This window comes from Ursus americanus, chromosome 20, assembly GCF_024610735.1.
Source record: "Ursus americanus isolate L20-20 chromosome 20, mUrsAme1.1.p, whole genome shotgun sequence".
Lineage (NCBI taxonomy): Eukaryota > Metazoa > Chordata > Mammalia > Carnivora > Ursidae > Ursus > Ursus americanus.
Window position 1 is genome coordinate 9,589,126 of NC_142146.1, and position 21,610 is coordinate 9,610,735.

Consider the following 21,610-nt stretch of genomic DNA (forward strand, 5'->3'; position numbering starts at 1 on the left):
CAGCATTTGAATTCAGTCTCCATAATTTCTTCCCATTAGTATACTGCATTTCCTGTTACTTGTCCCTTAACTGCTCTGAGCATCAGTTTTCAAGTCTGTAAAATGAGAATAACACCGTTAATCGGGTATCCTACTGTCCCAGAGGCCAGGCGCCACAGCCCCCTGGGGACAGGGCTCTTGTTCCTTCTAGCGGTCAGTTTGAGCTGTGCTCCTGAATTGGGGAAGGAGCACCCATGGAAAGGAAGGGCTCAGAAGTGGCTTTGAAGGGACAGGAGGAGGCAGTTGGAAGACTTCTGACTTTATATGCCTAACCTGTCATGAGAATTTCTGCTTTGAGATTCTCAGCAACAATGCAGATGTTCGACGATTGTTTGGATTGTATGTACTGAAGGCTTCACCCTTGAACTCTGATTAAGTCGTCTACATCCTCCCCGTGTCCCTTGGAGATGATACTGTACAGGAAAATCTTATCTAAATTTCAGACCTTGGTAATTAGAAGAGGGGACGTATTTGCTTATTTTACAGACAGGATTTTCGCCTGCCAAAAATCAGTGCATTTCAGATTATTCAGTTCATAGAAACTGTGGCATCCTGAATCCATGAGCCGTCCACTCCACTGCTAACCTCTTCTCCCCGGAAGCCGCTCTTCTCTCTCAGAGGAGTGTGGGGCTACTCCAGGAGGTGCAGGTGGGAAGCTAGGGCAGTGGGGTTTCCCGAGGACCTTCCTAAGGGGCAGGGCTTTTCTGTCTTGGAGACCTGCACCGCCTGAAGGGTCAGTCCCCAGCCTGTGGTTCCCTCCCCGACCCGATTCTTTTCTCTAGTCCAAATGATAGAAGAAGCCCACCTCCTTCTCCGGATCACAGAGATGGAGAGACTTGGTTTTGAATATGTCATCTTCCACAGTGACTCAGAGAAGACGTGTGTCTGCTCATTCTAGCCTGGGCCCTTCCTGGAGGGGCCACCTGCGTGAGGCTGGAGGAACAGCTAAGCTGACAGCTCAAACTGGCTTTTGCTTGGCCAAAGAGCAGGGAGCCCTAGGCTAGCTGGTGAGTCTGTGGCTGCCGTGAGCAGGTTCTCGGTTACTGCCACACACAGGAGCATAAACTTCATTCTACTGGCTCCCTGGAGAAGGGCGGCTCTACCGGCCCCTCAGTGACGCACCCCAGGTGGGGCCCCCTCCCTGTTTAGGGACTTCTTCACTGATCCTCAACCTCCCAAATGACACTGGAACACACAGTGGATGTTAAACATGATAAGGGAGAAAATCATGCCTTTTCAGTTCCAGTACATGCCTGACCCTGTATAGGGAGCTTTGGTTATATAAACTGTTCATAAAAATTCTTAGAAGGAGAGATTCCTTTTTCCTGTCTTACAGATGAAGACACAGATGTCCTGAATGGTTATGTGACTGAGGTCACGTTGCTAGAAATGTGGGATTCAGAGTCAGGTCTCTATCGCTGAGCCATTCTGTTTCCACCAGACACCTGCCCAGGAGGGAATGCAAGATTCAGCAGAATTCGAGGTTGAGGCTGGTGGTGGGGGGAAGGACTTCTTCCGCCAATTTGAATAGCTCATCCCCTTCTAAGCAGGTGCAGCTTGCTTCAGACAATGTTGCTTGTCTTTCCCTGGCCAATGTATTTTCTCTCGCTTTTCTGCTCCACTCTGAGGGAGGTAAGAATCTGATCCTGGATGACAGGGAGACCTTCAGCATTTTGCCTCACCAGCACCTGGCTGTGCCACATGAAATCCTGGGTGACTATTTCTCCCCTCACCTGGCCCTGCAGGATTCTCCACGTGGTGTGCTGGGCACCCTGCTAGACACCACATTTTTCATAACGGCATACAACTGTGCCAACGCGGTCTTTACAGAGACTGTGAGCATCACCTTCCTGCCTGGGTGCCTCAGTCGGTTAAGCGGCAGACTCTTGATTTCAGCTCAGGTCATGATCTCAGGGTTGTGAGATGGAGTCCTGCCTCAGGCTCACGCTGGGTGGAGAGCCTGCTTAAGATTCTCTCCCTTTGCCCCTCCCCACCCCCACTCTCTCCTTCACTCTCTCTCTTATAAAAAAAGAGAGAGAGAGAGAGAGATCTGTTTCCCTGCCTGTGTCCAAGCTAGGAGTGAGTGACTGCTGTGGGGTTATCCCATGTGTTATAATGGAAAATAAGGGCTCATGCAGCAATTCTGATGGCAAAGAGGACTTCCTACTTTTGCTTTTCTTGTGCACCAATCTTAGATGTTCCTTTTTTATCCAAGGACTAGGTAACAAGCTTGAAGATGGGTTATATGTTCAAACGTAAACATAATCTACATAGGATGCTGATGAGCTGTTTTTGGCCACCTCTGATTGAGGGAAACACCAACGAATGTTCCCGTAAATATCTAAGTCAGTCTACAAAAATTCTGGGCTCCTACTGAAATGATAATTCCTTACATTTAATTTGTCTCTTACTTAACACTTACATGCACATTATTTCATTTGATCTTTACTCTAATCCTGGGAAGTGGGTACTTTTATCTCCAATTTGAGAAATGGGGAAGCTGAGGTGAATACACAGCTAGAAAGTGACAAAATCACTTCTCTGCTTGCTCCCAAGGGCCCCTTTCTTTGCATGCTAGCGCTCTGCCTCCGTGGGCTCTCAAGGGCACACAGGGATGAGGAGGACACAGCCCCTGTCCTCCAAGGAGGGGAAACAAGGTGCATTGGTTAGAGTCTCCAGAGAAATATATATGTATGTGTATATACATACATATACAATATTGTTTTAGTATATTAATCAATATAGCTAGTATATATAATATTAATATATTAATAGATAGATCTTAGATGGATAGATTTATTTCAAGGAATTGGCTTATGCAACGGTGAGGATTGGCAAGCCCCAAATCCACAGGGCAGATCATCAGGCTGGAAACTTTTGGGAGGAACTAAAGCTGCAGTCGTGAGGCAGAATTTCTTCTTCCTCAGGGAAGCCTCAATTTTGTTCTTAAGGCCTTCCAGCTGATTAGGTTAGGCCCACTCAGATTATTGAAGATTATCTCTTTTGCTTACAGTGTACCGATTGTAGATGTTACTCAGATCTACAAAATACCTTCCCAGCAACTCCTAGATTAGTGCTGATTGAATAATTGCGGAATGGGGCATCTGGGTGGCTCAGTCCTTAAGCGGCTGCCTTTGGATCAGGTCATGATCCCCCTGCTCAGCGGGGAGCCTGCTTCTCTCTATCTCTTTCTTCCCCTCCCCCTGCTTGCGTTCCACTTTCTTTCTCTCTGTCTCTCGTTCTGTGCTTTCTCTCTCTCTCAAATAAATAAATAAAATCTTCCAAAAAAATGAATAACTGGGGATTATCACCTAATCAAGTTGACCCGTAGAGCTCAGCATCTCACAAGGAGCACTTGTGGACTAATAGGGCCCTTCTGCCGAGGACGAAGACCGCTTGCCTTGTGTGGGTGGAGCTACTTGGTAGTAGACGAACTTGTACAAGTCCGTCCTGCTCACCCCTGTGGGCATTTCAAGCTGTCCAGGGGTTGGGTGAAAACATGTACTTAGGTTTGTACACTTTTAGCCAAAATGTAGTATACGTTTCCTCACTGGGAAGATGGCAGGAAAACTGGAGGAGCTTGATCGTTGCAGAAGGTAGGGAAATGGTTTGTCACAATGCTGATAGAGAGGTTTGTGGCTTCTTTGGGATGATTAAACACAAAATGCCACATGGCCCAGGTTTGTTTCACAGCTGCTCTCTTTCATTGACCCTGATATCTTGGCCGTTGGAGTAGAATCCCAGTACCCCCACTCTGCAGGGGCATTCTCCCGATGCGCCCCCCCCCCCCCCCCCGCCCCACACACCGTAGAGTCTTCCACCACTTTCTCGGAGAAGCCCATGAATAGCTCTACCTCACTGCTCTCCCTCATAGTCCCTCCGGTCATCCCCGGCTCAGTGGTGAGGCTAAAGGAAAAGGTCACTGGCACAGAAGGAAGAAAGGTGTCTCTCTCTTGCAAAGCCAGAAACAGCAACAGGACCATCCTTTTTGCCGAAGCTTCTGGTAAAGCCATTAGAATATTTTTTTCCTGCTGGTTGTGCCGTTCCTTGAGACCAGGCACAGAGGGTGACTTCCGCCACTGCTAAGGGCAGTGTGTACCCTTGGAGACTCTTAAGACTGCTCTTTCCGACTGTGTTTGGGGTCAAGGGGGATGTTCAAATGGAGAGGATGTTCCTGTTACACGATGGAGCCCATCGTAACACATCCATTCAACTCTCTGGGAGGCCACTAGTCTTAAAGAGGCTCCTGAAGATGGAGGGAAGGGACTGTGGCCATACTGTGTGCATCATGTCTCCCCTCTTGACCCGTCCTGGCTTCCAAAGGGCAAGAGTGGACTCATTGGTTTGACAACAGTAGAGGGAATCAAGATATTTCCAGAAGCAGCTCTGGCTCCAGGCAGACAGACGGGAAAAGCCTCCCTGAGCTGATTTCCTGGAAGCATGGGGGGGGGGGGGCACTCATCTATGTGCTCTTCAGCATTCCGGCCACCTTCTGCCAAACGAAGTGACAGGTGTGAGGCGCTGTAAGGCTCATCTCCTCCTGCCCTGGAGGGCAGGGAACCAAAGCTGCCTTGGGAGCAGATTCTGTCTCCTATCCATCTCCAGTTTCCCATGCTTACTCCAGCTTTTTCCTTCTCGGATGGTGGAAACTCCTCCGGATGTCAAAGTTTGTTGTGAATAAAGCTGTAAGAAGGGGTCATGTATCCAAACTGACATATGTGTCTTTCTTCCTGGATTGAAAGTGACTACAGTCACTGGGATGGGAAAGCATCTGTGAAACCTTAACACACGACTCAGAAAAAAAAGGGCCAGATTGGGTTTGGGGGACTGAATGTGTAAGTGAGGGGAGTCAGGTTACAGAAGCAAAAATCACCTTCCACTGACTGCAGACAAGTCAGGGAAGCCGTGCCTGATGTTAATGACCTTGTTTTGAACTAAAATCACACGCAATGTTTTCTATATAGATGATAGATAGATAGATAGATAGATAGATAGATAGATAGATAGATATAGATTATATATATATATATATATCTTTTTTTTTTAATCACCACTCCAAGTTTTGCCATTAATTAGTATTGCTCCAAAACCCTCCCTCATCTGCTAATGGGTAATGCTTCTATCGCATGATCGCATACATTTCCACATCTCCAAGAACACGGGGGAAGGATTGAAGACGATGGGGGTACTCTGGGTTCCAGGGCTGGGAGTGTGGCAGGAACAGATATAGTCGAGGAAAACCTGGCAGACATCTACCACCCTTGCAAGCCAGCCCACTTCTTCTGAGCCCAGAGCCAAGCCAATGTACCTGCTGGTGGTGGGGCAGCTGTAGGCAGCCGGCTTTCATTGCAAGTCCCACCTCTGCCCCAACCCCAGAGTGGCTAAGAGCAGCCTCTGAAATACACCAGTCCATTGTTTCTCAAAAGTAGTAATCCTTGCTGTCTGGGGGGAAATGTAGCTGTTCCTTTAAAAAGAAGCTTCAGCTTAGTCACCAACGCTGTACAAAGAAAATGAGCCTCCCCCTTAGACCAAGGGATAGCAAAGTATTCAACAATCACCAGACAGATCTGTATATGTATTTTTTAATGTTTATGCTTTGCTTAATCCCTTCTGGGGACAAAGAGCCACTTATTGGCTGTTCTTTGTGCCTCAATAGCACAGGAATAAAGTCTTAAAAAACAGCATCTTACTCCCTAAATTATCAGTTTCTTCCCTGACCTAGATTTCCCAGATGGAGACTGGATATTGGAAAGCAGCGAAGCCTGTCACCATGACAAGTTTGGACTTTATTCTGCAGATAACCAGGGACATTGAAGGTGCATACCTGCCTTTTTCAACAGGAGTGTCAGGATCCCAGCAGCAATACTTTTCCACAACTCCGCCAGAGAGGAATAACGGGAAGCTGGGAGACCATAAAGGTTATTCCCCGAGTCCAGATGAGAGATAAACTATAATCTTAAACATCTAGACCAGTGTGGTCTAACAGATATGTAGTGTGAGCCACATGTGTAATTTTTAATATTCCAGTAGCCATATTTTAAAAAAAGGAAAAAGAGGGGTACCTGGGTGGCTAAGTTAGTTAAGCATCTGCCTTTGGCTCAGGTCATGATCCTGGGGTCCTGGGATCAAGTCCCACACTGGGTTCTCTGCTCGGCAGGGACTGCTTCTTTCTCTCTCCCTCTGTTCTCTCTCTGTGTCAAATAAATAAATAAAATCTTAAAAAAAAGGAAAAAGAAATATGTAAAATTAATTTTAACAACATATTTCACCAGATATATCCAAAATATCATTTCAACATGTAATAACAACTATTAATAAGTTATTTTACCATACTGCTGTAAGTCTTAGAAATGAGGTGTATGCAGGTGCCTGGGTGGCTGAGTTGGTTAAGCCTGGGACTCTTTTTTTTTTTTTTAAGATTTTATTTATTTATTTGACACAGAGAGAGAGACAGCCAGCGAGAGAGGGAACACAAGCAGGGGGAGCGTGAGAGGAAGAAGCAGGCTCCTATGGGAATAGCCTGACGTGGGGCTCGATCCCAGAACTCCAGGATCACGCCCTGAGCCGAAGGCAGACGCTTAAGGACTGAGCCACCCAGGAGCCCCAAGCCTGGGACTCTTGACTTCCACTGAGGTCATGATCTCCGGTGTTGAGTTTGAGCCCCAGGTCTCCAAGCTGAAGATTCTCTCTCCCTCTCCCTCTGCCCCCCCCACTTGCTCTAGAAAGAAAGAAAGAAAGAAAGAAAGAAAGAAAGAAAGAAAGAAGAAGAAAAAAGAAATGCGGTGAATGGATAACTTACAGCACATGTCAATTCTTTCATTAAATTTTAAGCGTTCAAAGGGAATGTGGGTCTGCCAAAACAATAAAGTTGTTTAACAGAAAAATAATTCACACTGCTTCAATTTTTAATACAAATTAACTAAAATTAAATGCAATTTAAAATTCTGGTCGTCAGTCACACCAGGCACATTTGAAGTTGAACAGGCACAGATGGCTGCGGGGTACTGTATGCCGCAGAGCAAGTCTGGACTGCAAACATGTTCACACCTTGCGCCAGACCTTGCAGCCTGTGGCAGGCCTCCAAGCTCCAGGCGCAGGGAAACCGCAGGTCCTGCAGTTCTGGACATCTTCACCAGGTGGCACTAAAGCCAACACCCTCGTGAGCTCGAGACTGGCGCCCAACCCCGGAAGCGAAATGCCACGGTTGCACGCAGTTCCTCCGGCTTTCTCCACCTCCGGATACACCCTCCCTGATCTGGGGTCCAAAAGCGTGCAGCCGGGCAGGATGGCCTGGAGAGCAGAGCCACGGGGTCTGCAAACCTAGTGAGGAGCTGTGAGCAGGTCCGGGTGTGCCAAGCGGAGCCACGCAGGGGCCGTGGGTTGCGCAGACTCGGCCTCCGATTCGCGCGGACCGCAGAGCCCCCGCCTGAGAACGCGTCGCCCGGCCACTGCTGCCGCGTCGCCTTCTGCCGCGAGGTCGGCAGCGCTGGGCCCGAGCTTCCACCAACTGCACCCAGAGCCCAGCCTCCTCTCCAATGTTTCAGAAGTCACGCCCGGCGCTGCTGCAGCCTCAAGATGTCGGAGACAGAGTGGAGACGCTTATGGTAAACTGCGGGGAACGGACATAGGGGTTCCGAAACCGCCGGCTTGTAGAGGGAAATTCGGGAGGTAGCCAAGGGTCAGCGGCCCTCTGGGAACCGTTTCCGCTCCCCGGGTGTGCGCAGAACAGGTTGGGGACGTGGCGGGAGAGGGACGGATTGATCAAGGGGATTGAAAAGGGAAGGGCGAGGGAGGAGAGGAGTTGCAGCCCTCTTGGGACGGACAAGCGACGGTCTTGCTGTTGCTTTGGTGTCCAGGTAGGATGGGCGAAATTGCCGGGGCCTTAGGAGTGTCGGGGACTGTGCCCGTGCGACTCTGAACAACGTGCGAGCGCTCGCGGACGTTGCTTTTGAGTTGAATCCCTAGAGTAACAGAGATGGGAGGACGCCTCGGCAGGTATTTGGACCATGGCAAGGCCCCTAATAGCGCCAAGCCTGAGAAGCGGTGGGTGCCCGAGCGGGCTGAGTCAGGACCACACTGGCCTCTGGGCGGGGAGGGAGGACCCCCTCTGGGTCTCCACCTCCTAGCAGGAGAGCAACTGGTGGAGGCCGTGGCGCGGCGAGGCCACGCCCCTGAGCCTGGATTGGCTGCCGCGGTCGTGCCGCCGGGCCTCCATTGGTGGAGGCGGAGGCGGGGCTGAGCAGGCAGGTCCTGGAGGACCGTCAGGCTGAGTAACCGCTGGCCGTGGGTGGAGGCGGGAAACGCAGGACTTGGAGCCGGGAGGGCATCGGATGGGGGCCAGGTTCGCTCTGAGCTCAGTGTTTCCGTCCGCCAGCGCCGGCCGGCGGGGTGTGGGTGGTTTTTTTAATCCTTAAAAAAGGCAGCGGCTGCGGCTCTACTTTACATCTTTGAAAACGTGCTTACTTATTTCTTTCTGGGTCCTCGAGCTCTGGCCTGGAGATTTGATTGGATTTAGGATTAGCTTTTTTAAAGGGAATTAAGAATTGCTTGTGGAACCTGTTTGCTTAACTACTTAAGTACTACTTACTGCCCCTGTATGCTGTGTATTATTCGGTTGTTTTTGCCTTCCTCCCTCAAAAAAACAAATTGTTATTCATCGTTTTTACCTTGAATAACGGGGCTATTTAGAAAAAAATCAAACGTGTTCAAAGGATGTTCCATGTGACAGTATCTTAAGGCTATTCAAAATGAAAAGTGTAAACTCTGGGGTTTTTTAAAACAATGATATTACCTGTTGTGTTTGGGTTTTTTTTTTGTTTGTTTTTTGTTTTTTGTTTTAACTAATAGAAGTTAGTCTGTCCAGCTGGCATATACTCTGGGCTAATCGACCAAGAAAATTACAAAGTTAAAAAAGTTACGGGCTCTATGCATTTTTTCAGCAAATATTTATTGAACTAATATGTCCAAGCATTGCACTGTGAAAATAAATACATAAAATAGTACCTGCAGTGAGGGAGGGTGAGTGTGTTGCAGCGTGTGTGTGAAGGACCACAGCCTTAAAACAAATTCCATACAATACCTGTGAGAGTGCTGGGGAAGCAGCACAGAGAACCGCACAGAAGCTGTAACTACATGTCATGCCCACAACATTACCGGAGGAAAGGGCTGAAGGGAGCCTGGGAAGATTATTCTGTCCTGGGATGGGCCATGCAGGGCCCACTACGCTTCAGCCTGTGGAATTGTGCTCAAGGGAGAGCCATATGCAGATTACCTGCAGATGATGTGATTCATTCATTTTTGACTCTTGAACACCTATTGTGCACCAGGCTCCGTGGTCAGTGCTGAAGGTACCACCGTGAACAGGACAGCTACTGGCCTCTTCTGTCCTGGACCCTAAGGGAGACGGGCTCAGATGCAGTGGAAGTACTGAGGAGGAGCACTGAATGCGGATGAGGGGATTAGGGACTTTGTCACAGCAGAGGCCCCCTGCAGGGATGAATCAGACCTGGAAGGAGCTAGGATGGGTTTTCAGAGCCAAGAGGAAGGCAGAGAATCCCTGATGGCTGCACCGTGTTGAAGAGGTAGGAAGCTGAGAACACAGGCCGAAAAGGTGACAAAGGGGCAACATGATTCGGGAAGGACCTTGTAAGCCTAGCCAGTGGCCTCAAACCATGTGACATAGGACACATTTGTAACCTCTGTGAGCTCTAATTTCATCTGTGAAATGGGTTAGATACCTAGCTTTTGAGAGTGTTGTAAGATCTTACCCCATGCTTCCCCGGGAGCTCAGGGGAGGGTGGGTTAGTAGGGTTGAGCCTGGAGACTGGAAAGGACGCCACTGAAATAGATCGGTGTGGGCCAGCTCTAGCAACACTGAGGGGTCATCAGCAGGACGGGGTCATGAAGCAGTGGGTACAGTGAGGAGTCTTAACGTGTCTCCCAAACTTGCCGCTGGAATATTTTGTGGAGTGGAGTAGAGGCAGAAGTATGCTGAACTATTGACTGGGTTTCCATTTTGGAGTGTGTGTCGGAGCTGCCTGGGGGCCTCTCAGGGAGGGAGTGCTGGGCTGAACTGGCGGTGGGCGTGGTGAAGTGCGGTGCCCTGTGGTGTCGGTGAGGTGGCCCTTAGGGGCTGTGACTGGGGGAGATAAGAGCAACCTCTCAGACTGAGGGTGGAGAGCAGCCTGAAAAGGAGCCCAAAACAAAGAGGCGGCCCGCTGTTTGAAATGCACCAGAGCGGCCACGTAAGAGAAGGCCTAGGGCAAGAAAGGGCTCCTGGGATAGGCAGGTCCTTGGTGAGCGGGAGGGGCAGCTCTAGCTGGATGGCAAGTAGTGGGGGCTGAGGGGTGACTAGCCCAGAAGGAGTAGAAGTGATGTGGCATCAGGCTGGAAAGACAGGGGCTTTGAAGCTTGCTGCCAGAAGGTGCCAGTGGAAGGATGAGACCAAGAGGTGCAGACCATGGGAATACGGCTTAGCATATCCGCAGCCCCCCTGCCCCCTTGGGGGACAGGGAGTGGCAAGATGACAGACTGGCCAGGTAGACACATTTTGCTTGTTTGTATGTGTTGTGTTATCACTTTTGTCACCCCTGAATATTTTACAAGCCGTTTGAACAGAATTATGACCTCCAGTATTTATTATGTGAATTTTTTTAGTCTTTTAAGTGGTTCCAGTTCTGATTTGAAACTTGATCATTTGGTAGATATGTGAAGTGATCTCTTCTCTGTGAAACAAAAAACCCACGGGTTACAAACATTTTAGTTCTGGGTTGGTGGCTGTATAGGTCCGTCAACTTCCTCTTCAGAGTGTCTTAGGACAGCAGTTGTCAGTGCATGCAAGAATAATAGTGTGACTGCCATTTAATGAGGAGAGAAGATTTTTTTTTGATTGGAGTTTGCCAAGTTTCTTGTTTGGAGAAGAAGGCTTTTCTTTCCTGGTTGGATTTTTAAACGTGACCTTTCACAAGCGTTTGTGATCGAGTGGATTCTGAGGCAAGCCGTGAGGCCTCTAGCGTGGTGGGCTCAAGGAAGTACATTTAGTCTTTGCCCTTCCAGGTGGTGCCTCTAGATTAGCCAGGGTGTGTGACTGTCCTGGTTTAAGGGAGAGCCAGCAGACCCAGGGGTAGGGAGGCTGTTGGTCTGTCACACCATCTGCGATCTGCTTAGGTCCCAGTGAGATGCGTGGGTATAGGAGAAAGGGAAAGCTTTTAAATTAAGGAAATACATAGGTTTTACAGGAAGTGGTCATGTTTTACATTGAAACTGAGCTTCTGGTTTCACTCTCTTTTTCTCACTCCTGTAAATATCTACAGATCCTATAACCAAGAGAGCCTGGCAACCAGCAGTTCACACACTAGGTTCAGTTGATTTTGCTTCTGTGAAGATAAGCGGATGGCCACTGACTTTTATCCTCAGGACAGGGAGGGAGGTGTGGTTGGCGGCATAATTCACAGGTGGACAAAGACGTGTTGCTCAGTAGGACCCTCACTGCTCATTCTCGGTGGTACTAAGTCCAGAGAGATCCCCTCTAGCCGGGTTTTATGTTTTCTACGGCATTCCAGCAGTGTTAATTCCTTGGTACACTTTTCCCTTCTCTGAAGTGGGAGGATGATACAGGGCACCAGCAGGTGGTTAGCAGGTGGTTTTCGAAGGCACCCTTCAGAGGAAATGACTGCGCTCGGTGTGGAGAAAGCTGAGGCCCGAGGCCAAGTTGCTCACTCCGTGTTCTCTTGCCCTGAAGTTGCATCCGGTGATCACGGCTTTCCTGTGTGGCTCCATCAGTGGGACCTGCTCCACCCTCCTTTTCCAACCCCTGGATCTCCTCAAAACGCGCCTGCAGACTCTCCAGCCCTCAGCACACGGGTAAGGCCCACTGCCCCCCCCCCCCGCCCCCGCCCCGTTTCTCTGAGGAACGGGTTTCAACAACTGCTCTCAGACACAGGAGCCGCTCAACTGTGTTAAGTCAACTGCCATTCTGTTGGATGCTTCAAGAGAAACATGGGCCTTGCCCAACTTCTCTTTGACACTTCCTATTAATGAAATGGGGTCCTGCTCTGGGGGTACTTTCCTGGGATCTGCCCTGGTGACATTTGCATTTTACTATGCTAGCCTGTAATGTCGTACTGTGCTGTCTCAAACGAGTAGCATTGGCGGTTTTCTGGAAATAATGTGAGTATCAAGTGTCTCTTTTATGCCCCACATTGAGCTCAGCACCGTGGGAAGTATACCAAATGCATGTAACATGGGAGGTCATCCCATTGCTTGCAGTGTGAATCAACAGATAAACAGGTATGTGCCAAATCATGAACATATGGGAATTTAGGGTTATTCCAAGATTTGTTGTAGAGATTCTTGAGTCCTCTTAGGGAAGAACCATACCAAGAAGTTTTCGGATGGGAAGTACTTTTATGACAACTGGGTCTAAGTGTTTTTTGTTTTTTGTTTTCTTCCCTGCCTCCATTTTGTCTGCTTTCAGATCCGGACGTGTGGGGATGCTGGCTGTGCTCTTGAAGGTGGTTCGCACGGAGAGCATTCTGGGCCTTTGGAAAGGGATGTCCCCTGTAAGCTGCCTTTTGGGTCTTGTACTCTCTGCTGTCATGGCTAGCCCTTTCTCATGCACCTCACATATCCCCTCTTGTAAGGATAGCTGAGCACTGGAAGCGGTGGGAGGACTTGTGTGGTCTTCCTGTCTCATGTTCCCGCTCGTTCCTGTTGGAGGGCTCCGGGAAATATCTTTGTGCCCTAGATACTGCTTGTTGGAGCAGTAGCAAGTCTAGAGCAGACGCAGCTGGTGCTCCCAGCTGCCAGCGTATCCCTGCCCTTGCCCTTCAGTGCAAGCAGGCCACACCTGCGTTTCCTTACCTCCAGGCTTCTCTGGCCCTAAGAACTCAATTTGCTGGGAGCAGCAAGGCACAGATGCTCATCCCAGCTCAGTGAAAGATGACAGTTGATGTTTAAAAGCCTCACTCACCCTCCTCAGCTGGAGGGCGAACTCTGAGGTGCCCTACACTGATTCCCAGAGTGCCCCCAAAGGGGCTCCATTGCCCAGGGCAGTAATGAGTTAGGTAGCCTGCCCTTCGTTGGCTGCCTTCTCCTCAAGCCCCCATTCTTTTATTGGTGTTCCTGCCACACTTCAATCAACTACTTGCATGCAAATCTCTGTCTTCTGTGAAAACCCACTAAGACAGTATCTTAGTGTCGGTCTGGGATTTCTTTCCTCCCTCTGACTTGTTCTGCAGTCCATCGTGAGGTGTGTCCCTGGCATTGGCATCTACTTCGGCACTCTCTACTCCTTGAAGCAGTACTTTCTGCGAGGCCATCCCCCCACCGCCCTGGAGTCGGTCATCCTGGGAGTGGGCTCTCGCTCGGTTGCGGGGGTTTGCATGTCACCCATCACTGTGATCAAGACACGGTACGAGGTGAGTCCGACTGCTTTTGGCCTTCGGGGTGGATGAGCAGAGGCGCTGGGCTTTTGTCAAGTGGCCAGCGATGTCAAGTCCAGATTTAGAATCTAAAATCGAGGCCATTGTGGTCAGAGAATGCAAGCCACACGGGAACCAGAGCCCTGGTAAATGCCACGTACCCCGAAGTCAGGTGGGTTCCTTGCTCAAACCGAGGACCGCCGCGCCAGCCACTGGTCCTGTGCTTCCTCTGCAGAGCGGGAGGTACGGCTATGAGAGCATCTATGCAGCCCTGAAGAGCATCTATCGCACTGAAGGGCACCGGGGACTTTTCAGCGGCCTGACGGCAACACTCCTTCGTGATGCACCCTTTTCTGGAATCTACCTGATGTTCTACAACCAGACCAAAAACATCATGACCCATGGTATGGACAAAAGAAAGTGTGGTGGGGAAGAGATACCTCCGAGACCTCTATCCTCACCACGTTCTCTGTAATAGGACACTGTTCATTGTTCTTAGCAGAGTTTTAGGAACGGAGCCACGTCAGCCTTGCATCAAGCATCGGGCCGGGTGCTAGGACTCAGTGGTGGTTGTGACAGATTTGGCCCCTGCAGAAGGCCTGCAATAATACCTCGCAGATTTGCCTGAGCTTTAGATTGCTGGGTCCTGCCCTAGGGCCTCCTAAATCAGAAACGTCGGGGTCAGACCTGGGAGTCTGTATTTCTCAAGAAGCACTTGATCTGATTCTTATCAGACACCTTTGATAAGGTTAGGGAGGTTAGCGCCTCCCCTGCTGTGTTCCCAGCTAAAGTGGTTTTGAGCCCTCCATTTGGGTGGAGAGCAAGGTGCCAGACCTCAGGCATCCTGGCAGACCCACGCCCCAGGAAGCTGTTGGTCATGACGGGGGCACAGGCAGTGGGCTGTGAACATCCACCAGAGCAGAGCCAGGTTCCGATGGAAACACATCCTGTGGAATGAACCTGCATGCAGTAAGGTGTCTCTGGAGAATTTGAGCAAGGAAATGCAACCAAGGTCGGGAAAACTGGCATGCCTCCATCAGGACGGTGGTAATCCAGTCGAGTTGGGGTGCTTTAGGAGTTTGCTGCCTCGCTGCAGGCACCAGGAGGCCTGATACTGCAGGTCACAGCCTTATGTTGCCACAGAAAGTTAGGGCAATAAAGGAGCTTGGTGTATATTTTTGACCTCTCTTTATGTATAATTGTCCACTGCAATCCATTTAAGAGTAAGTTGCAGGAGTGATGCCCCTTTACCCTTAAATACCTCCGTGTGTGTTTCCCAAGAACAAAGATATTCTAACCATCTCCTCAAAATCGGGGAATTTAACATAGATACTGTTCTTTAGTCTCCAGTGCCTGTATCAGGAAGCTCGTGACATCGGTTTAACCCATTGTGGGCGATGTTAAGTTTTTATCACTTGAACAAGATGGTGTCTACACTGAAAACTCGCTTTTTCTTTTGTAATTTGGAAGCATCTGTGGGGAGGGGGAGATACTTTGAATCTGTATAAATCTATATAAAACATCCTGTTCCTTTCCCCCGAATGTTTGAGCCTCAGTCAGTGATTCTTACCGGAATCAATTATGATGGTGATGGTTGTAAAAAAGGCAAATTTTAACTCCATTACTCCCATTTACATTTAGTTATACCTTTAAATGTTTACTTCTTAACCCTCTTTGAAACTAGACCCTTGTGACTTTGCAAAGAATTAGTGGGCAACTTGTTATTGACATTTATGTGATGAATGTGAGATTCATTTGTAACCGAATGTTGCCTTTGTCTTGTTCAGACCAGTTGGATACAGTCCTTATTCCCGCTGTAAATTTCAGCTGTGGGATCTTTGCTGGCATTCTGGCCTCCCTGGTGACTCAGCCTGCGGATGTTATCAAAACTCATATGCAGCTCTCCCCAGTGAAATTTCGGTGGATTGGCCAGGCAGTGACACTCATTTTCAAAGTAAGGCTGTGGAGTAAATATTGCTGCTTATTGTGGTTAAGGCTCGCTCGCTCTTTCTCTCTAGAATGGTAGCTGATGTCCTTTACACAAGAGAATCAGCTGGGGAGCTTTAAAAAGTCCCCACCCCCAGGTCACAGCCTGGGCTGCTTCTCTCTGAATCTCTGAAGGGGGTGAAGCCTGGATCAGTCGCTAAGTTCCCCAGCAATTCCAAAGTATTGCCAAGGTTGAGAATCACTGCTGAAAACGTATGGTTGGCTGTGGGTTGTTTTTGTTTTTCGTTTTCGGGGGGGGGGGGGGTTGGGGGGGGGGGGAACTGGCTACATTAGGACAACCTGTGATACTAGTTAAACTTTGCGGATTGCTGGGATTCCACCCCAGACCTATCAGGTCAGGCAGTCTGGGAGGGCGTAGTCAGCTGATGATCAGGGACCTAGGAAGAACTCAAGTCAGAAAAAAATCACAAACACATTATTTGGTCTCTAGAAATTTGCTCTAATGCAAATGGACAAACGGTATTATTGAAGAGAAAAATACAGTAGACGTAAAGTACACTTAAGCACCATTTAAAAGCCACTGAGTTGGTCCTTTGGAAGCATGCAGTGTTATCACATACCAGATATTCCTGTTCAAGCTAAGTTTGTCCCTACATTTTAATAGTTTTCTGTATGTCTCAGTTTTTCTACGTGGCAGAGGAAACAACGCCAGCATACACATGGTGTATCTGTCTCGCCCGAGATGTAAACACATATTTGTGAATCTTATCATATTCCTCACCCTGCTTGGGTTGCCTGCCTTCTTATTCTCTGAACCTAAAAGCCTAAACTTTGAAAATAATATTCTTCAGTATGTATGAAAATGGCAGGAATGATAACGATAGGAATGAATAAATCAGTCCAGATTATGAAGGAGGAGTAAGAGGTGTTTTTTCTTTAATGCTTATGTGGGACCTTCAGGAGCATACAATGAATTATGCAAAGATGCTCCCTGTAGGCAGCCAAATCACCAAAAAGGCACCTTTTCCTCCAGCCTGGAGCCAGGGCCTAGGGCTTGGCCTGCAGACCGTGGCCTGGATCTCAGCTGCCATTTGGGGCTTGGTGCTTATGGGATCTGTGCAAGCTATACAGCTGTATATGGCAATCCTGTAGAAAGATTTTTCAGAAAAGATTTTCAGAAATAAATTCTCCTGAATAAAGCAAGCCTAAATGATACTTTTAGCCAAAAATTACGTGAAAATGTTTCTGCAAAAAAAGTTTTTTTCATCATCTCCTTGGACCCATTATTCATCGTTTTGCCATAATCTATAAACAACCCCAAACTGAGGCTCACAAATGGGGTAACAAAGACCCTCACTCTCGCACTACATGTGTTCATTGTGTTGCTACTCTGCTTCCAGAGTGTTGATGTTGGTTTTTCTCGTAGGATTATGGGCTGCGTGGCTTCTTCCAAGGTGGTGTCCCCCGGGCCCTCCGCAGAGCTCTGATGGCAGCGATGGCATGGACCGTGTATGAGGAGATGATGGCCAAGATGGGCCTGAAGTCCTGACCAAGAGGGACTGGGAAAAGACGGGCTCTGTTGCCCTCCCTGGCTCTTGTCAAGGGCTGCTTCGTCTCACTGTCCTGGAGTAAGATGAAGTCCCATCTGGAAAGCCAGGCAGATGTGTCCCCTTCCGTTACCCAGTTTGAGTACAGAATAGATGGGCCTGACTCAAGCCTTCAGAATCTCCCCAAAGAGGGGCTACTGATGTCTATGGCACACTGGGGAGTTAGGAGAAGGGCTTGCACATCCCTCCAGGCTACTTGAAAAGGCCTTTCTGGAAAGCTCTGTCAGGTGGTTCTGCCTCAGCCACACCTACACCAGGCTGCCTGTTTGGATCTGTTCTTGGGCAAGGATCACACAGCCAGAGAAGCTGTGGCTGCAGAGCTCCCGCGGGGGAAGCCGGTTCTGCGGAGAGAGAGGGGTTCTTGTCACCAGGCTTTAGTCTGTGTCTGGGATGCTGGGAGGATGAGGAAGAAAAGATATCATTACTTAATTGGCTACTAATCACCTTCTCAAAGGCTCTGAAGAAGCAGGGAGAGTGGCTTCTTAGTCTCCTAAGTATCCAAAATAACGAATTTTGTTCTTGGCCTCTGCAATGTTTCAATTCTAAATTGTTCTGGCATTTTTTCTGCAGCTAAAGTTCACGTCAATAAAGTGAAGCACTTTATCATTGAAAACTGTTTGGAAAACCTAAATAGTGTCCTTATTGTGTTTTTTTTTTTTTTTTAAGATTTTATTTATTTATTCAACAGAGATAGAGACAGCCAGCGAGAGAGGGAACACAAGCAGGGGGAGTGGGAGAGGAAGAAGCAGGCTCATAGGGGAAGAGCCTGATGTGGGGCTCGATCCCAGAACGCCGGGATCACGCCCTGAGCCGAAGGCAGACGCTTAACCGCTGTGCCACCCAGGCGCCCCCTTACTGTGTTCTAAAATAACCCAGTAGTCTAAGGTGGCTGGCTCTTGACCCATATAGGTCCTGAAATCTAAACATTTTTTTTTAAACATCTTTATTTCACACATTGTACACTTCACTCATGTCAGATAAGCCATTCAGTGATTTTTAGTGACTTTACTGAGTGGTGCAGCCATCACAATGAATCTGTTTTAGAACCAGTCTTCCCATAGGAAGATCTCGGATTTACAATTAATCCTCATTCTGAGCCCCAGCCCTCAGCTGCCATCGTTCTGCTTTCTATCTATAATTTGCCTTTACTGTACACTTCATATAGTCATACAGTTTGTAGCCTCTTACATCTGGCTTCTTTCACTTAGCGTAATGTTTTGGATGTTTCTCCATGTGGCATGTTCAACACGGTCCCTTTTTTTTTGTTTATGGCCAAATAATACCATATGCCCGTCTGAGATTTTGTGTTCATTCATCCGTTGATGAGTATTTGAATGGTTTCCACTCTGGGGCTCTTATGAATAATGCCACTATGAACATTCATGTACAGGTGTTTGTGTGGACCTGTGTTTTCATAGATGCCCAGGAGTGGAACTGCCGGATCATGTGGTAACTGTTGAATCATTTGGGAAGCTACCAGACTGGGTACCATTCTGCATTCTCACCCGTAGTGCAGAAGGGTTCGGGTTTCCCCACAACCTCATCAACACTTGTTTATTTAGCCACACTCGGGGGTTCCCAGGTCTTTCAACTTTCAAACTGAGGAAAGAGCCATTGTATTATCCAGACAGCAGGAAGGGGAATTTGGGGTCTCCTGGTTAAGAATATGGGCTGTGATGTAGGTGGTTCTAGATGGAAAACCTGGTTCTCTACTTACTTACAACATACTTGTAATTGTTCCTGGAAAGTGGGGATCGTAATGGTGAGGGCGAAAGGAGCAGATGTTTCTGGCATCCTAGGTTAGTTTCCTAGGGCTGCCGTAACAAATTACCACAAATTGGGTAGCTTCTAGCAAAAACGTATTCTCAGTTCTGGAGCCTATGAGTCTGAAATCGAAGTATCAGCGGGGACATACGTTCTCTGAAGGCTCTAGGGGAGGATAGCTCTGGTCTCTCCAGGCTTCTTGGTGGTTGCTGGCAATTCTGGGCATTCATCACTCCAATTTGCCGCCTCTCTCCACAAAGCCTCCTGTGCATCTGTCTGTCCAAATTTCAAGGACACTGTAATTGGTTTAGGGCCTACCCTCCTAGAATGACCTCAACCTGATTGCATCTACAAAGACCCTATTTCCAAATAAGGTCACATTTTTAGGAACTAGGGGGTTATTAGGAACTAGGGTGGGACTTAGGACTCCCCGGGTATTCTTTGGAAGGATACAATTTGACCTCCGACACATACTAAGTTTATAAGTTTTTAAGTTTAGGCTGTAGGTTAAAGTGTCCTATTCAAAATAATAGAGCAGTATAGGAGAGGACAGATAGGATCCTAATCTCAGTGGCACTGAAGCCACCAGTACTTGGTGACCTGTGTGCGTGAGGCCCTGTGCCAGGGAGAGTAAGAGATGGGGTAAGACTGGAAATGCGTGCTGGGACAGGAATGGAGGGAAGGCAGGTCACCATGGATGTAGTGACTGCCTCCTAAGAACTTAGTCTCTGACCCTCATCTTAGGCCAGGGGAGCCTAATGCCAGTGGGGGCCTTCCCAGGGGCTCTTGGCGTGGGAGGGGCAGAGATGAGGCCCGAGGTATAGGCTTCACTCGAATTTGCTCACCTTATACTTGGCTGGTGAATTTTCAGTCACAAGAGTCACCTATGCTCATTATGATGTGGCTTTGGAATACAGGTAAGGTTCAGTGGAGTGGGGTTCGCAGCTGATGACCAAGAAAGAATTCTTTTTTTTTTTTTTTTAAAAGATTTTATTTATCTATTTGACAGAGATAGAGACAGCCAGTGAGAGAGGGAACACAAGCAGGGGGAGTGGGAGAGGAAGAAGCAGGCTCATAGCAGAGGAGCCTGATGTGGGGCTCGATCCCAGAACGCCGGGATCACGCCCTGAGCCGAAGGCAGACGCTTAACCGCTGTGCCACCCAGGCGCCTCCCAAGAAAGAATTCTTGAGACATCTTTGGTGCAAAATGTTGGTTTTATTAAAGCACGGGGACAGGACCCGTGGGCAGAAAGAGCTGCTGCACTGGAGTATGAAAGGTGGCTGATTATATACTAGGGGTTTGGGGGAGGTAAGGAAAGGGAGTTTTTCAAAAGGATTTTTATGTGTTAAAGTAGATTCACAGGATACTGGGGGCCTTGCCATTGTCAAGTTAAGGTTGTTTTTCCTCTAGCAAGGCATTAACATAAAGGTAGCTGGGAGCTTCTTGGAGGAACATTACACTGCCCTCTTCAAATATCAATGGGCTGCAGGTTATAAGGACATTCAATTGTATCTACATTTCCTTCTGGAAGATACGTTATTGATAGCAGTGCTTTGTTCTTATAAAATGCGCATACACTTGTAAAGTGAGGGAGACAGACAGGTCTTGCAGGATGGTGATCTCTGTAAGTTAATTATTTGTTTTTCCTTTCCTTAGCTTTAGGGCAGCCAGCAGTGCCTGAGGAATGTCTCTCCTAAATCCCATCTGAGGGGGAGGGGGGTTGTGGGGTGCTAGCTTCTGCTTTGCCCTCAGCTTGCCTTCTGTTACCTTATCAATTAGAATGTTCTTTTGGGGTAAGATAATAATAAATAATAATAATAATGGGAGAAACACTCTAATTTCCTCCACACATGGAGCAGAACTGGAATTTGCCCTTTTTAACCCTGATTCTAAAGGCAAGTGGCCCTGGATAGCTCCATATCCCAAGTCCCAAGAATTTGTTTTTCCTCTTCTTGCAGTCTGTCACAGCTATTAAGGTTTGTGAGTTTCAGCTGGCTGGAAACAGTGCCCAGTGCCCTTTTAAATTGATTTGTTCCTGGCTGCCTCAGACTTAAAGCAAATTATTTAGAGGCAGAGCTTTGTGGAAGGAAGCACTCATCTGGCCACTACAGATAAGGCCTAGTAAGGCATGGGCAAAACAGGACAGAAGCAAAGCTTTCAAGTTGTTATATTCAGTTTCCAAAAATATATTACAAAATATTTCAGTCACAAAGAGTAGAGCGAATGGTACATTGGCCCTTCATTCCCATCTCTGAGATGAAATGATTATCAGGATTTTGCTACCCTTATCTTTCTACTTTCCCTCTTATGAAGGCGTTAAAAAAGCAGATTCCAGACATCACACCATTTCACCCTTCCATAGTTCATCTCTAAAAATTTGCATCTCAGGGCGCCTGGGTAGCTCAGTCGGTTGTGTCTGCCTTCAGCTCAGGTCATGATCCCAGAGTCCTGGGATCAAGTCCCCGCATCGGGTTCCCTCCTTGGCAGGGAGACCACTTCCCCCTCTCCCTCTGTTGCTTACCCCTGCTTGTGCTCATTCATTCTATCTCACAAATAAAATCTTTTAAAAATAATAAAAATTTGCATCTCTAAAAATAATGAACATTTTTCTTACATAACTACAATGTTATTATCCCACCTGGAAAACGTTAGCAAATTTGTTGCGTATCATCCAATACCCAGCCCATATTCACATTTCCAGTTGTCTCAAAATGGATTTTTTAGGGGTGCCTGGCTGGCTCAGTCGGGAGCAAACCCACTAGATATCAGGGTTGTGAATTGGAGCCCCACGTTCAGTGTAGATGATGTGGGATACAAAGATAGAAAGAACT

General features: G+C 48.1%; 1 protein-coding gene and 1 pseudogene across 3 annotated transcripts; both read left to right on the top strand.

Moving 5' to 3' along the window:
- The first annotated feature begins 826 nt into the window (after window positions 1-826).
- Window positions 827-7,363, top strand: LOC148108365 (acyl-coenzyme A thioesterase THEM4-like; annotated as a pseudogene).
- SLC25A38 (solute carrier family 25 member 38) lies at window positions 7,234-17,645 on the top strand. 3 transcript variants are annotated; one of them, XM_045798190.2, is made up of 7 exons: window positions 7,239-7,643; window positions 11,780-11,901; window positions 12,515-12,599; window positions 13,278-13,457; window positions 13,696-13,864; window positions 15,248-15,414; window positions 16,834-17,645. In XM_045798190.2, exons 1-7 carry the CDS (start codon window positions 7,575-7,577, stop codon window positions 16,954-16,956), a joined length of 915 nt encoding a protein of 304 aa, XP_045654146.1. In that variant the 5' UTR covers window positions 7,239-7,574; the 3' UTR covers window positions 16,957-17,645. The 3 variants fall into 3 exon arrangements, with proteins under 3 accessions (XP_045654149.1, XP_045654146.1, XP_045654147.1); XM_045798191.2 differs by lacking the exon at window positions 7,239-7,643 and adding an exon at window positions 9,944-10,283; XM_045798193.2 differs by lacking the exon at window positions 15,248-15,414 and having other exon boundaries at window positions 7,234-7,643.
- The last annotated feature ends 3,965 nt before the right edge of the window (window positions 17,646-21,610 follow it).

Coding starts and splice junctions, on each gene's coding strand:
- SLC25A38 (XM_045798190.2), top strand. CDS start 7,575: ATGTTTCAGAAGTCACGCCCGGCGCTGCTGCAGCCTCAAGATGTCGGA. Junction 11,902..12,514: donor CTCCAGCCCTCAGCACACGG/GTAAGGCCCACT, acceptor GTCTGCTTTCAG/ATCCGGACGTGTGGGGATGC. Junction 13,458..13,695: donor TGATCAAGACACGGTACGAG/GTGAGTCCGACT, acceptor CTTCCTCTGCAG/AGCGGGAGGTACGGCTATGA.